Raw genomic sequence first — 17,144 nt, 5'->3', positions numbered from 1 at the left:
GCATTCCAGCTAGTCAGGGAGCGCACACCCTTCCCTGCAGCAGTTCTGTCTCTGCAACCGGAACCACTCTTACCCAAAAACGAGGGTCTGTGTCCAGTCTATGGGCCTGGATACGCTCATGTTTCTCCTCATTACGGGAATTGTTGCAGGGAGGAATATCTAATTATGGGCCTTCTGTTAAGTGTCCTCCATTACTTTAGCAGCTGCTGCAGCAGATCGGAAACTAGGAGGGGCTTCTCTCTTTGAGCATTATCTTGACCTAATCTGAAATCCTGAAAATGGTAAGAAGGATCTCATAATAGCTAGATTTGCCCCAAATCACTGGACTGCGGGAAGAGAATCACTGCACAATGGGGCAAACAGTCCCTCTTTCTAAAGCCAAGCTCTACCCAACAAGATTGAAGAGCTGTTTTAACTCCCCCCACCCCCCACCCCGCACCCAAACATCCACTCACTGCAGCAAAGTTTCATTTAAGGACCTGTGCATTTTCCTGTTACTCATTCATTACATTCATTTCCACTGGAAATATCTGGGGTTTGTTCTCCATTTAATGTGGATGAACTTCTCAAGGACTGCCTCTTCTTCCAAAGAGATTCTTCCAGACAAGGTCTGGATATAAAGAAAGGATTTCAGCTTTCTAGGCAACTAAAAGCAAACCACAAGGGAAACAAATAGCATTCCTGATCCTTCCCATTATTATTCCATTACCCGAGCAAATGTCACCAATGGCACGGTTTCAGTTCATTACCCAGGTAATAAATGCACGGCACTTTCCTACCCCTTCTGTTCTCCTGGGTTGCCAGATCAGGATTAGGAGATTTTGGAGGTTGAGCCACAGAAGGGGGACTGGGGAGGGCAGGGACTTCAATTAAGTATAATGTCACAACAGTCCACTTTACAAAGCGGCCATGTTCTCCAGCTAAACTGATCTCTGTAACTCGGAGATCAGTTGTAATCCCAAGAGACTTCCAGCCACCACCTGAAGGTTTATAACGGTACTTCCCAGACTTTAGATGGCAAGCTTTTTGGAGCAACACAAATAATTAGCAGTGCAATCCAAAGGGGTGGGTGAAAAGTGCTGTGGAAGTAGCATTACCCCAATGCTGGCATAAATGCTACTTCTAATGGCACAAGGGACATTTATGATGGCACCAGAGCACATATTCCAGCTCTGGGGAGCAACATGGGAGCACGTCTGCACTGCCATTGCAGTGGCACACTTCCGGGGCAGGGCCTCTTGCTGATGCCAAAGGGGCCATTCCTAGGGATAAGGTTGACGTTAGTTGGCTCCCTGAGCCTTTCAAGGCCAGGAGCGCCCCATTTTTCCAGGACAAAGATACACCAGCAAACACACTGGTGCAGCCCATAGAGCTGCACTGTCTGCAAAAAAAGTCCCCCTCATCAGTGCAGCCCCACCTTTACAGTTGGCCCTGGAAGCTAACCAAGCAGCTGACCAAAGGGTAACTTCCACAAACTACCCAAGGGCTTGCTCTGGTATCCCAAGATGACAGCTCAGTTTTATATAACCAAAGTCAGGCCTTCCTCTGGAAGCCTCCAAATGTCATCAGGCTACAGATTCAAGCACTACACCCTATTTTAGAGTTAACGGAGCAAGAGAACAAAAGAAGTGGTGGGGAGAAAATTATTTTATTAAGATATACTTCCCAGGCTATTCTGAATGAAACAACCCTCCCCCCCCCCAAAGCACCCTAACAGACCCATTTTGAAGTTCATAACACTGTAATAGGTCCATTGGGTGCCACAGATTCAAGAACCGGGGGGGGGGGGGTGTTTAGGGTTGCTACTACCTCACCTGGCATCTATTATGCCCACTTGCTTTCATCTGGTTCAAAAGCTCTGATGTGATTGGTGTAACTCCCTGACCCTTTCCGCACATGCAGAATAATCCACTTTCAATGCACTTTGAAGCTGGATTTTAATGTGCAGAATAGCAAAATCCACTTGCAAACAATTGTGAAAGTGGACTGAAAGTGCATTATTCTGCATGTGCAGAAGGGGCCCCTGATTCACAGCACTATATTTGTGCAAAACTGCTTGCACTTGACCACAATGACTTTGGCCTTCAAAAGAACAAGTCCCAGCTCCAGTTGTGAGAAGTCCCAGCACTGGACACATGGTGTTCCAAGTCAATAAACTTCCATTTGCAGGTCGTATGTCCTCCACACCAAGCTGCATTCTAAGATGTGTATATATTACTCAAATTAAGCCAGTTGGCATAATTTGTTCCCATTTTTGCTACTAATCAAGATGGAGAAGAAGCTTTGGAGAGCACTTTTATATCTACCCCCTTTGCCTCTGGGACTCTTAAATCTCTCCCCACAGGCTGCAAAGAATATCTATATAATAAGCCTAACAAGGAAAATAAATTCCCGGGGGAGGGGGGAGAACCATGTGTTCCATCTCACACAGGATGCTTTTTAATGCCATTAAATCTCCAACAAACCCCCCTCCAAATCTGCCCGTATTACTGAGAATCTAGTGTGCCCATCAGAAACGCTGTAAATGTGATAGCAAAAAAATTGGGTGGGCGGAGAGATGGAAGGGAGGGTGCCTCCAAATGATTCAGTTAATGCTCCAGCTTGGCAGTTGATTCCCCCTAAGCCAAACACTAAGTCTTCCCCACTCTAAAGTGTGCCTTTAAACTAAATTGGCAAGAAGGAGATTTAGAAGCTGATTATTCCACTAATGCTCCAAACCAGGCAGCAGAGGAGACTTCTCTGTCTACTATCCCCTGGAAAAGCAGAACAGAGCTCTCTGCCTTTTAATCTCTCCAGCCCATCCAGGAAAAGCAGCCACAAATGTGCTTCCCTTTCTCCCTACCCATCAGCATCTAACTGTTTTGCCAAAAGGGTACATCTCAGCAACAACGCAGAGGCAGCCAAGATAACTCCCTTGCAAAAAAGAAGAAGTCAGGTTTGCACAGTCTCTAACAGCTGTATCACAGAGGTGTCTGTACCAAGTTATCACCACTTTATGACATATTACAGAAAAAGCAAGGTAAGCTATTGATCAGCTTTCTGTACCCACAGCCACTATCTGAACCTACTGCAGTCCACCTTGTTCCTTTTCTGAGTAATGTTAGCATGCAGGTAGGGGGTGGGGCTGATTTCACGGCTGATGTCACAAAGGCATAGATGACTCCTTAAAGCACGGGTCTGCAACCTGCGGCTCTCCAGATGTTCATGGACTACAAATCCCATCAGCCCCTGCCAGCATGGCCATGCTGGCAGGGGCTGATGGGATTTGTAGTCCATGAACATCTGGAGAGCCGCAGGTTGCAGACCCCTGCCCTAAAGCAAGGTAAACCAGCAATAAACCCCTATGGGCATCTGCTATTGGCAAGGGAAATGTAGGAGGGGCTTTGTTCCTACCCCCAGCAGAAGGTATCGTGACAGGTGTACAGATATAAGGACACTATCATTGGGCATTTGGCCCTGTAAGTACAGATAAGGAGTAGTACTTCATGTGCCAACTCCTTGTTCCTAAGTACATTTTCATTATAGACAGGGAAACTATTCTTCCTCTCCAAATCAAAGGAACACTAATCCCATCTGATCGCCCGTCACACAAGCCAGCCAGACGGGCCTGGATCTCGGCTGCTGAAGCTTCCTTCATCTCCGAGGAGTTGCAACTGCATCCCAAATCACAAACGCCCGTAGGTAAGCAAGATCCTCCAGTGATGGGAGAACGCAAATAAAGTATTCGGGTGTGCTGACCAGCAAAGGTCTGCGAGTGAAAAAGCTGTGGCCAGAGGCAGTCTGCAAAGCGGGCTACCAATGCTTGCCTGCCATAAACAGTGGGCTGCTGGTGCATAATTCATATGGTGACAGAATCCAGCTCCCACACAATGTGCCAGGAAGAGGTCTGGCTCAGCCTCCCCCTCTCCCCTGTGCCATCGAGCCTGACTCCACTCCAGCAGATGCTCAAATCACATGCCACCACCCACCCAAAAAGTCCTCTTGCAGCTGCTCCCCTGGTGCATCAACCTCTTCTTTGGGGAGGGGGGCGGGACAGCCAGAGGAGGCAATTCGGGAAGCACCAGAGAGAGGCTGGGTGAAGGGGAAGCAAAAAGGAATGGACTTAGCAGAGTACTAAAGCAAATGAGTTGTTAGTCCAGCCAGGATCTACATGTTCTGCACTCCATGGCCTTCCCACTGCAATTGCAGAATTCCATTAGCAGCACGAAGCTCAGAGTCCCAGTGAATTGTCAGACTTGAATCAGGGAGGTTTAAATTCAAATCTCATCTCAATCATGAAGTTCACTGGGTGACACCAGGAGAGTCATCCCCCTCCCAGACTAACCCTACCGTTTCAGGTTGTTGTTAAGGACAAACTAGAAAGAGGGGAGAACCTTTTGTGCTCCTTGGAGGCAGGCAGACATGAAAATGGAAGGTACATAAAAATGGTCAAAGCATCTCAAGTGGCAGGTGTTAGGAATGGCTTTCCTCTGGCCCTGAAGAGCCACAACTCAGAGGAGAGAATGTTGAGCTGCATGGATCCAAGGTCCGATTTGGCACAAGGAAGACAAGGAGGTAAAGATCTCCTTCCAAAATTGCTACCTTATCCAAAAGTTGTGTTCTTTTGTGGGAACTGTTCCCCACTCGAAAACCCAACCTCTGCATCACCAGGACATGTACGTGCCTACAGGTCGGATCCCACAGCCATGGGTTCAAGGATCACAGATCTTGACTATGTTCTTTTCCCTCCAGAAGATCCTTTGGACCCTGAAAAGATCCTTTGGACCATGCCCCCTGTGGATGCAGGTCTGTGGACTGCATCGAAGGACAGAGACAAGGACAAAATTGCACCCTTCTTCCACAAGGGCCGGCTCTGATTATACACAGGCCAATTTTGCCCCCTTCTCAGCTTCAATGAACTCCTCCCCAATGTGGCTGTTAGTCCTTAATTGTCCTGCAACGCCAGCAGTAACCTTCCCAGGGTCTGGAAGTGCCAGGAGAGGGGAGATTGCAACTATCAGCACTTTCTGCCAAGAGGTCCCCAGATCCTACCTTGGGATTACACAGCCTGTCCTTCCCCCAACACAACACACTCTAGATTAGAACAAATTTTGGAAGTTGCATCCGGAAGAACTCCAGGTAAGGCAGCTCCTTAGCCTGCTTAAGGGATTATTAGAGAAAATCTGCCAGTTGATGGAGCTATAAAGGAGGAGTTTGTCGTTGTATGTGGGGGGTGGGTGGGTGTGAAATAGGACTCTATACACAAGTCCTTTGGCTCTCGATCTTTCCCTGGGCGCAGTCTGGCAAGCAGCAGACAAATTATAGTCAAACAAATACTACTTGACCTTATACTCTGCAAATATTGGTGTACAGCTTTTAGCAGCAGGCACTGGGAGGCCTCAAGGGCTCCGTCAATGCCACCTTCAGATGGTCATTTGCTAGTCAGTTTCACTGCAGAAATTGACATACCCTCTAAGAAACCTAGTTCTATCCCTGAATGCCATCCTTTATATCCATCCTGACCCCTGAGACATACACTGGTTTTCATGAAGCTGGGGTAGGAGAGCCAACAAGACCCCCTTCAATTCCTCTACCCCCTATAATTTTCCTTACCCCTCCTTTCATAGCCCTCCCTTGACATATTCCAGAGAAGAGATGGAAAACACCAGTGCCTAATTTATTGACACAACACTTTCTGATCACCGCACAACAATCCTCCACATATATATCTGTCATTCTTGTGACAATCCTGTAAGGTAGGCAAGTACCCTCACAGCCTGCTGGGAGAGAGGGAAGGGGGCTGGGAAAATCTTTTGCCTACGGTGTGCTCATCACTCCAGCTCAATTGATGCAGACCACGCAGCTATGTGGGCGGATGCACAACAGATTGTTCAGAGTTTTTGCTAGGCTGAGCTGATCACTCACCTCCTGTTACGAAGGGGGAATCCGAAATAGGATTTGATTTTTTTCCAGCACAGACAACTTATAATGGTTTCAGTCTTGCTGTACTTGCTGTACTTGGGGCCGATGGGTATAAACATGCTGCAGAGGTCCACTAAATACTTGGAAGTTTTCAGGGCACTGAAATTTGGTTTAATTTTTTTTCTTAACGGTCCTCTAGTGTGAAAAAAATAAGGAGGCCTTGGTGCAGAGTGGTAAGCTGCTGTACTGCAGTCAAAGCTCTGCTCACAACCTGAGTTTGATCCTGATGTAAGCCGGTTTTAGATAGCTGGCTTAAGGTCGACTCAGCCTTCCATCCTTCTGAGGTCAGTAAAATGAGTGCCCAGCTTGCTAGGGGTACAGTGTAGACAACTGGGGAAGGCAATGGCAGACCACGCCATAAACGTAGTCTGTCTAGTAAACCTGGTAATGTGATGTCACCCCATGGGACAGTAATGACCTGGTGCTTGACCAGAGGACCTTTAGTATGAAAATTAAACAACTTCCCTCTAAGATGCTGGCAGAAGCCATAAACAGAACCCAATGAACTAACTGTTTCATGAGACACAGCAGATACGTTGATACTTAAAGCTACACGCAAACAAAAAGGAGGCTATTCTAGTGGGAAAGTGTTGGTAGGACACACTTGAAAGACAAGAACCCGTAACTCAACTGCATCTTCAGCTAGAAGCCTTCAGGCAGCAGATGCTGAAGAAAACCTTGCTCTGCTTGGGACTGTCTAAGCTAGACCAGTGATACTCCCTCTGTGGCTTGGGAGTCACATGTGGCTTTTGTGGCCATTCTTCCCAATTGACAGAGAGAAATTTTTCTCTTTCTCACAATACTAGAACCAGGGGGCATCCATTGAAAATGCTGGGGGGAAGAATTAGGACCAATAAAAGGAAACACTTCTTCACGCAACGTGTGATTGGTGTTTGGAATATGCTGCCACAGGAGGTGGTGATGGCCACTAACCTGGATAGCTTTAAAAGGGGCTTGGACAGATTTATGGAGGAGAAGTCGATTTATGGCTACCAATCTTGATTCTCTTTGATCTGAGATTGCAAATGCCTTAACAGACCAGGTGATCGGGAGCAACAGCCGCAGAAGGCCATTGCTCTCACCTCCTGCAGGTGAGCTCCCAAAGGCACCTGGTGGGCCACTGCGAGTAGCAGAGAGCTGGACTAGATGGACTCTGCTCTGATCCAGCTGGCTTGTTCTTATGTTCTTAATGTGACACTTGTTCCATGTTAAAGAAAAGTGGGCAAGGCCATCTCCTAGTGGGAAAGGCCATCTCCTTGAGTTAGCAGATGGTTTCCGTCATGAAACTGCAGCTGTAGATCATGAGGGGCAGCAGGCTGCATGCCGAGGATGGAAGTAAACATGGCTAAGGCGGCTCTCCACAAGCTGTGGAGTACATACCACTGAATTAGACATAGCGGCCAAGGATCCCCAAACCTTTTTGAGCCTATGGGCACAACACGAAAATGACTATTGCTGGAGGTGAAGCCAATCACAAATTGATGGTAGCAGAGGCAGGGCTCAAGCACAAAGGAAGTCTAAGGGCAGAGAAGAGAGGCAATTTGAAAATACATTGGGAGAATAAAACCAATATTGCGCTAGCAGTTACTACTAAACAATGCTATTTTAATCTGCACATCTAATCAGATCTCTAGTGGTCAATCAGAAGCCTTTCTGGGCAAGAAACTCACATGACCTCATCCACTTTCTAAAAACACTCAGCAAGCAGCAAGAAAGATGTGGCAGAAGCCACGGCGTCCCCGGGTACCATGTTGGGGCCAATGCAGAGCTGAATAAAGCAAAGATCTGAGACTATACACATATTTGCTTAATTTAACAGTGGAGCTTCTGCTCCGCATGCAGAAGGTCTCACGTTCAAGTTCTTGGTACCACCAGTCAAAGAATCTCAGACAGCAAATGTTAGGAAAGATTTTGTGCTGCTTGGGCCCTAGACCAGTGATTCCCAACCAGGGTTCCGTGGTACCCTGGGGTGCCGTGAGCATGTCCCGGGGGTACCGTGGCAACACTACCAGCCCCTCTCACTTTTGTGGTGTCTCCCACCGGCGCCAACAAGGACATGGAACTGGCCCAGGAGGCAGGGCCTGCCACACGGTCAGCAGCCAATTCCTGCACACACACACACACACACACACACACACACACACACACCCCAGTGCTTCCCTTCACCCTGGGAGGGGAATGTGGGGGTGTGTGGCAAGCAGGGGCACTGGGAGGGGAAGGTGGGGGGATGGCAGGGGTACCATGAGATATGAAGAGTGAGGTCAAGGGTACCGTGATGTTGAAAAGGTTGGGAAACACTGCCCTAGACACTGCCAGTCTGAAGACCTGTTATGGGCTAGGTGCACTAATGGTACAGCTTCATGATTCAGCTTCATGCGCGTAAAGCCACCTTGTTCCTCTAAGTATGGTCAGGGACGTCTTCTCCCATCTCTCCCTAAGCCATGAGATCAGGGCTAAGCAGTGAGCACTAAGCGGAAAGCCAGCATTTGAACGGCAGCCATAAAAAATAATTTTCCTTGTCCTCAAATCCTGTTGGGTCACATGCAAGCCCGCGTGCTATCTCTTTGGCTCTAAACGTTTAGCTCCCTGTGAGATGTTTCAGGAAAAGCAGGTTTGCCAGTACTCAAGATCAGAAATCCAGATAAACGAATGAAGAAAAACAGTGACATGTGTCCATGTTTCCTTATGTACAGATATTTTCCACTTCTCTGAGTATAGAACTCGACCAAATAAGGCACTTCTAAATTTCACTGTAAACCTTACAACAGGACTCCAAGGTAGAGCAGTATTATTATCTCCATGTGACAGATCTGTGGGGCTGAACAGTGTGCATGTCTTGACCTTGATCTTCTCCAATTTTGGTACAGGTAACATTCGAACCAGGACCTCCCAAGATCACAGGCCCTTCTGTAAGCTACTACATCAGATACTGAACTTTCCTCTGAAGTTACAAGCAGACCATCAGCTATCTAGCAGTGCTTACCACCTGACCCCAGCAGTCAGATAGACTGTCCCAGATCATGGAGGTTTCATTCCTGCCTATCATGGCTAGATTACTGATGGTTTATCCTCTATGCCTCTGTATCTGTCTAAAGGCATATGACTACATGAAGGAATTTTGCACTGAGTCAGCCCATCGGTGTCTATCACGATCAATAGATCAGTGTCTATCAAGATTTGACTGGCAGCAGCCCTCCAAGCATTCTTGCATGGACGTCTTTCGCACTTCCTGCTACCTGGTTCTTTTAACTGGAGATGCTGGAGATTAAACCTATGGCCTTCAGATGCTCTGCCACCAAGCCCCTGTCCCTTCACAGCATCCCAATAAGAAATTCACATGCTAGTTGTGAGAAGCACCATTGCTTGAAAGAATCAGGGTAAACAGCTTAGACTCTACATGCACACAGAGCCAATACCTCTCAAGTTTCATCCAAACAAGCCAGTGTGATCTAGTGCTTAAAGTATCCAACAAGGATCTGGGAGAACCAGATTCCGATTCCTGCTCTGCATTGGAAGTTTGCTGGCTGAACTTAAACTAGCCACATACTCTCACTCTAACCTACCTCACAGGCTTGTGGTGAAGAGAACAATGTCCCCATTGGAGAGAACAGAGCTCCATAAATGGAATAAGTCCGTGGTGGCGAACCTTTGGCACTCCAGATGTTATGGACCACAATTCCCATCACCCCCTGCCAGCATGGCCAATTGATGGGCTGATGGGAATAGTAGTCCATAACATCTGGAGTGCCAAAGGTTTGCCACCACTGGAATAAGTAAACAGCACTCATGTTCTGAGAGAGCATCTCAGCTGTTCTCTCACTGCACAACGGTCATGATTTCAAAGACCGCAGTCACCTCTTCTTCCCCATCAGTCTGTCCCCTCCACAGATGAAGAAGCCCACACAGCAGAATATGACAGGGCAGAATGAAGAGGACAGCCAGTGCTAACTCCCACTGTTGTGGTTCTGGCTGACCCTCAAAGTTGATCGGAAAGTTCACTGCCCCACAACACCTGTGCACAAAAACACCCACACCTGCAGCCACAGCCTAATCTTGACCAAAAGAATGCACTACCCAGGCAACACACACACACACACACACACCCCAATCCTGACAACATTCCCTTCTTACAAGATGGATTGCAGGGTAGATCAGAAGCTCCAGGAACATTGACTTTGGGCTCACAACCTTTCCTATACTCAACAGGCTGGCAGAAATGTAGGCAAAGCATTACCCACTGCAACATGGGGGTGATGCTACACAGAGTGATTCCCCACTGCAGAGTCTACCTAGGTTCGATCCGGTTCCTTTAACTTGGGAGTGACCCTCGTCACTCCCCACAGCAACCAAGTTCAACTCAGTTCGTCCATCTTGAACCGAGCTCAGAGGGCAGGATCATCTGTGGAACCACTTTCGCTCCTCGTTTCTGACTGGCTCACGTTTTACGGTGGGAAACGTGAACGTGCATCTTTTTTTTAGTTTTTATACGTCACAGCTATATAGAATTGGTTCCAAAACGTAGATAAACACACCAAGGAGTTATGTGATCGCATCATCGTAGCTTCGACAATAATAGCAGGTTTTTTTAAAGGCGCGCTTTTCACTGTCGCGACTCTCCCGTTCTGCACATGCCCAAAACACATATCTTGATTGGCTGAATGGGGGAGTTGCCCCTGACGATTCCGCATTGTCTATCTTACAACTGAGTTCAACCTAGTTTCATGGGAAAAGCTGTACTTCATAACTGGAATCAGAAATTCCAGTTCTGAGGGGGCCAGAACTGAAACAAAACCAGGTTGAACTCAGCGACAGTGGGGAGTTGCTGTGACGACCCTAGGTAGAACCTAGGTTGACTCTGCCAGTGGGGAATCAAGCTCAATTGGGGAAAGCCAGCAGTGCATTTTTTTTCCTGCTGCTTTCTGAAAGTGCTGAACAGATAGCCATTTTTTATTAAATATGTTGCTCGGGAAAGAGAATTTGACTCCCCTTCTGGTTCTGGCTCTTGTAACTTACAGGGATTAAGTTACAAAAATAAAATCAAACAAATACATATTATGTGGTGTACACAAACAGCAAAAGTAAAAACATCTCAAGTCTGACATACAAACTGCTAGCTTTCCAAAAGCTGCAACAAGACAACTATAACACAATACGCAATATAATATGTATTTGTTTGATTTTATTTTTGTAATTTAACCCCCGTGAATAAGTGTGTACTGGATTAGGGTTGGATCTGTTCCCCTTTTCCTTGTTGGTTCCCTTTCTGATTCTGCCACCTGTGCTAACACCATCAACCCCTTAAACCATTTTAAACTAATCATCATGTGTTACAGTTCCCAACCCAAAAAACAAGGTTGTTGCTGAAGAGCTAAGCAGATCTCTAAGCAGGCAATTGCAATTCCCCCTTTGAACAATGATTGCCAAAGCAAGAGGATAGAATGAGGAAGGCATTGCAAACTAAGCACACAAAAGGATCTTATGGTAGCACAGGCCGGACTGGAGATCTCAAATAGCTTCTTTGTTTAGCCTCCACTCAACCACTATGGAAATAATAACCTGGGGAAGAAGCCTTGCTGGAAATCTCTACACCTCTCCAGTGCAAGTAATAGCAGCTTATAATAGCTGAACTTATAACATTTCAGAATGCCATCAACAAAATATGTATGGTATAGGGACTAAATATAGGCCTTTCCAGACTGTGCCATTCCAAGCAACAAGAAGAGAACTGCCTGATCAAAAGCTGCCATGTGCATGAGAGAGTCTCGGCACATTAAAAAAAACTGAGATATCAAGAAGATGTCTAGTCTTTTAAGGTGCTACTGTTCTGATGTTTGCATGCATTCATATAGGTCTTTCACACACAGACCTCCTCTTGAAGTGGCACTGTCCAAGATGGGTGCTACCAAGCCGCCACTCTGAACAAGTGAATTAGCTGTTCGTCTTCACAAAGTCCTTTAACATAATAGATGTGACAACTCCTACTCTCCAGTCATGTAAAACATGAACACTGAGGGTGGGAGGGGAACAGGATGGTCTCAAATATGCACTATCTATAAAAACAAAGATAAGACAGCAATGTCTTGAAGCTACAAGAGCACACACCTGTTACCTCTTCAAGAAAAAATAAATGTAATTCATTCAGATTTAGATTCTTAGTTAAAGGGGGAGGGGAGAGAGAGAGAGGGAGAGAACATTTGCAAGGCCTTGTAAAAAAAGTTGCTAACACTCAGTGATGATGAAATATTGTTTTAAAGCACCCTGGGGTATTGCCTACAGGAGCAATGAGAAGGTCTATAGGCCACCAGTAAATATGAGGGGTTTAAAAGCTCTGCAACTAATTTTTCCTGCTATTGAAAGGAGAAGCCAAATGAGTTATACATAACAAGCCACCCAAATTTGTCCAGATTTTGCATTTGCCCCTTGATGCAGAATTCTAGCTTCCCTATAGCCCTGAGTGCACATAGTCCTACAAAAATGTCAACATAGTCTCTAGATGAAAGTGATTGGTTCTCCCGGAGAAAATGGCCATTTTGGAAGATGGAGTGTACAGAAGTATAACCTGATGAAGACCATCCCCTCCCCAGCTCCACCTCCCCAACTCAGAGCAGGCAACCCCAATTTCACTTTCAGCACCATGATGCACCTCATTGGATCAGGGAGAGCTTAGTTCTTGGGGTGTATGCCTAGGAATGACTGTTGCCTTGCAAGTAATAGCAGAAGGCAGACAAGGAAGGGAGCCCCAGATGAACAAAGTGAAACTCACAGGTATAACAGAACTGTGTCAAGAACTGGCTGAAACAAATGTAAACACCAAGGAAATGAACGGGCATGATACTTGCAAAGGGAAATGATGTTTCTGGCCCTTGTGCCAATTCTACAGAGACGAAAGCAGACTTTAGAAAAGGGCTGTGGCTATTAGCAAAGAAAGGGGGAGGGGGAGAAATCACCCTCCCAAACCACAGATGCCTGAGGATTACAAGGCATTCTTGGTTCTCACAAGCATCCCAAAGAGGCTCTCCTATCCTTTGACACAGCTAACGCTTAAAAGCCTTCTTCCAATTCCTACTCTGAATCAGCGCTGGAGAACAGCGGCTGCAAGCCCCAACTTAAACCTATCCTCGGCCGTAAATTCACTGCATTCTCTCAGACCCATATCTACAGTATGGGGATGATTCCAACCAACCTCACAGGGGTGGTGGAAACTTTACAATGAAATAGGGCGCACAGAACGACTTGAATGCAGAAAGCGCTGTATAAACGCTACGTATTCTCAGTAGGCAGAACTATAACCTAACAGCAACAGGATCTAAGTTACAAGCTCATTTCTTGCCACAGGCAACCAGAGGCCTCCAGGAAGTCCAAAGGCAGGGTTCATGGACAGCAACCACCCCTCAGTGCTGTCCCCTCCCCAGTCACTGGCAATCAGAAGCGAGCCATTTAGTGCTTTCCCCCCCCCCCTTCTCTTCTGCCCCAAACAGCTTGCAATCTAAACATCAAAATGCAGAAAAGTCAGGATCAGTTCTCCTTTTATACTTGGGCACTGATGAGGCCACCATTTCTGGGATACTTATCAGCAAACAACAACTCCCTCAATTAACCTCTGATCCGAAGGGAAAAGTAGAAAAAGAAACCTCTGCTTGCTGCTAGAATTATCTCAGTCTGGCTAAGGATTCCAGTCTAGGGGAAAACGGAGCCTCGTCTCTTCCCTGAAAACAGCAAATTTTTGGGTGACTGCGCACGACATCAACAAAACAGAATTGCCCAAGGGCAAAATTTTATGCTGCATTAATAGCAAGTTTATCTTGCGCAACAATTCCAACTGAGCTTGAGGCCTGCTAGAACACCGCCAGTAAGAAAAAAAATACATCTAAGGTTCAGCTATTCACTGATAGATGAGGCTGCCTGCTGAACCTCTGCATGATGTACTGCTCTGGCCTTGCCTCCTCCTAACCAAGCCCCTGTTGAGAGTAGTTGGTTCTGCCACAGCTGTGCAGGGGATCAATCACTGACAGATTCATCCTCAGAGGAGACAGCTTGTTGTCTCTCTGATTAAGCCATTGAACTGGGCTGCTGATAAACTGATTAGACTATGCCTCTAACTCACAGGTGTCAAACTTGCGGCCCTCCAAATGTTATGGACTACAGTTCCCATCATCCCCTGCCAGCATGATGCTGGCAGAGGATGATGGGAACTGTACTCCATAACATCTGGAGGGTCGCAAGTTTGACACCTTTGCTCTAACTCATCAAGAAACAAGAGGGCAGGATAAACAAACGTCTATTCACCTGAACTCTAAAAGATTGTTTCGGCAAGTCTCCAATTTTAAATCCCAGAAAACTTTCAGCTATCAAAAAATGTGGGGAAGCTCTGCACTAGTACCACAGTTTCCTAACTATGGAATATTTCCAAAGGTATATTTGTAAGCAAGAGCTAGGAAGAGGCATGGCCCCCATTCTTTTAAGTAGTATCAACACACATATATCAAAGTGAGCTTTGCAAGATGGCACAGAAGAGGCTGCTGCCAGGATTCCGACTGAGAGGGTCAGTTTGATGATTACCTTCACAGGAAGGCGATCTCACAAAATATAGCAAATCAAACAAAAGTGTTACCAGGAACAGCCTGTCATCCAATCAGGTTCCACCCACTACGTCAAGATGGGAAAACAGCAACCCATCCCATTTGCAAACACCACAGGGAGGAGAGCAGGAAGGGACAAACAAGACCGAGGAAAACCAACCACAAATTCCCAATCTGAGGCAAGCCACATCGGAGAGAAGACTGATAAAACTCAGATGCTATTCTAAAGGCACAAAACCACAGACCACGCTACCACTGCTAAACTCCAGAGACCAGGGGAAGGCAGAGTAAATGTGGTCACAAACATGCAAAGTTGCCTTGCACAGAATCAGACTACTGTCCCAATCACCCTGACTGGCCATGGCTCCTCAGACTTGGGAAGTAGAGGGTTTCTCTCAGCTCTGGCCTCACAGAGATCCTTTAACTGGAGACAAGATCTGAACCCAAAAACTTCCACACACACACAGCTCCAGAACCAATGTCAAAAGTATTTTCCACTGTAGTCTTCAAAGTAAGATTAGAAATACCCCATCCCGTGTCTTTTGGCCACTACCAAACAACATGATTGTAGGCCAAATCGCCCAGAAACACCACCTCCCTAATCACCACCCAAAACGATGAATTATTTCCTAACAGTATGCATGCACCACCAATATGTTCTTAAAAGCAGCAATCATAAAATGTAAAGTCGCATTAGCCAGCATTGATTCTCTGATATTCTCATTTTCCCTGTTCAGTTTCTGCTAACAGGTGCTCACCTATCAATTTTTTTTTTTGGGGGGGGAATAAATTTCACAACAGGGGTGGGGATTTGATGACTTGCACACAGTTTCAGTCATGACAAAAAACGTATAAAGGGTACATCACCGTTCCAAGCAAATGACCCACCACCAGAAACTATTTCCAGAGGAAGATAATTTTAAAAACTTGCCCCCTTTTTAAAAAAAGAAGACGACGGTTTCAAACCCACTTATTAGAAACCTCTTCTAAATTAGGTCACAAGGGTGCTGGAATTATAACTCCAAAGAATGGGGGTCTGTGATCAATGAGCACTGGGGTGCAGAAAAGAAAAATAGAGGAGAGAATGGGGGGGGGGGGAATGTCAGAGCTAATAGGTGCAAATGAAGTTGGAGGCCAAGGACAGAAGAACAGGGGGCAACACAGAGAGAACTCAGCAAGAAGTGCGGGAGAGGAGAGAGAAGATGTCACTCCAAAAGGAGAAATGATCCATACATGAATCACGGTCAAGAGGAGAAGTTGGGAAAAGGCCAATGACAGGAAGCGTGTGTGGGGGGAAGATACATAACCTAACACAGCATGTGGAGGGGGGGGGAGAGAGATAATCAGAGATAAGGGAAAGAAAAGAAGAGATGAGATGAACAGTCACAAGCAAAGACGAGTGTTTATGTGTGTGGGGTGGTGGTGGTGGTTAAGAAATAACGGAGTTGGAGTGGGGACATCACAACCAAAGTGCCAAGAGGGAGGCCAGAGGAAGGGACAGTGAACTGTGATCGGACCAAAGTATGATGGGGAAGAGAACTGGTTTTTTGTGGGGAAGGGGAGGGGGAGAATAACCAGAGGAAAATTTGGGTTTTATACCCTGTTTCTCTCTACCTTTAAGGAGCCTCAAAGCGGCTTACAATCGCCTTCCTTCCCCCCAGGAGGGACCTTGTTAGGCTGAGAGAGTTCTGAGAGAACTATGACTAGCTCAAGGTCGCCTAGAATGGCATGTGGAAGAGTGGGGAATCGAACCCAGGTCTCCACGGCCTCCCCACGCTGGCTGGGGATGTCAAGGATGACAATGCCCAGAAAAAGAGAAATGTGGCGGGGGGTGGGGGGCGCACATGAAGAACAAAAGAGCTCCGAAAGGGGGGCCTGGGAAGGGACGTCAGCCCCGAGCGCTTACCGGGCGGGCTAGCCAGGAGGCAGCAGGCGAAGGGCAGCAGGCGGAGGAGCGACGGGAGCAGCGCAGGGGCTCCGGGCCGGTGTCGGAGGGCCACGCTCATCCTTCAGCGGCGGCGCCCCCCGTCGGGCATGGCCAAGACCCAGAGGCGGCCGCAGCGACTCCCTCCTTGGCAGCACCGGAGGCGCAGATGCGGCACAGCTCCGCCGAGCAGAGCCGGAGGGGCGGGCCCAAGGCAGCCGGGAGACCAATGGCAGCGCAGCGCCCGGGCAGGCTCCGCCCCACAACGCCCACCTGGGCATCCCGGCAGGTGCATGGGGAGCCGTAGCCCAGGGCGCCTGCGCCCCGCGCTCCAGCCCCGGAACCTGCATTTTGAAAAAAGGCTGGTTGTTCTTACGGAGATTCATAATCGCGATCAATAAATACCGCGTTTGTTCCACGAAGCCTCGATTAATTTTGGTTTCGTTTATTGCTTTCATTTTTTCAAATGCAGTTTAGTCATTTTTTATAGTCCTTGGGGATTACCAACATTCCCAGCCATGACGCAGCTTTGAGAGACAATTGTGTGCAAAGTGGGCACAGCTGTGCTACTCAGGCATTCGTCCATTTACTGGCATTAATTTATTCGAATTAAAAAATTTTGTTTAGATTTTTTTTCATCTCACCCTTCATTTTGGGAGTCTACGTGATGTGATGAGGGC

General features: G+C 47.1%; 1 protein-coding gene across 1 annotated transcript in view; it reads right to left on the bottom strand.

The window, feature by feature from the left end:
• The window catches only part of NPDC1 (neural proliferation, differentiation and control 1), a 70,508-nt gene extending 53,864 nt beyond the window's left edge, over positions 1-16,644 (bottom strand). Inside the window, exon 1 of the mRNA XM_048512916.1 lies at positions 16,447-16,644. Coding sequence (XP_048368873.1) covers positions 16,447-16,546 — 100 coding nt within the window. The 5' untranslated portion in view covers positions 16,547-16,644. The remainder of the gene's footprint in view (positions 1-16,446) is intronic.
• Positions 16,645-17,144: the final 500 nt, after the last annotated feature.

Source organism: Sphaerodactylus townsendi, linkage group LG12 (genome assembly GCF_021028975.2).
Source record: "Sphaerodactylus townsendi isolate TG3544 linkage group LG12, MPM_Stown_v2.3, whole genome shotgun sequence".
Classification (NCBI taxonomy): Eukaryota; Metazoa; Chordata; class Lepidosauria; order Squamata; family Sphaerodactylidae; genus Sphaerodactylus; species Sphaerodactylus townsendi.
Note: the sequence above shows the minus strand (reverse complement) of the source record. Positions and strands in the feature narration are given on the sequence as shown.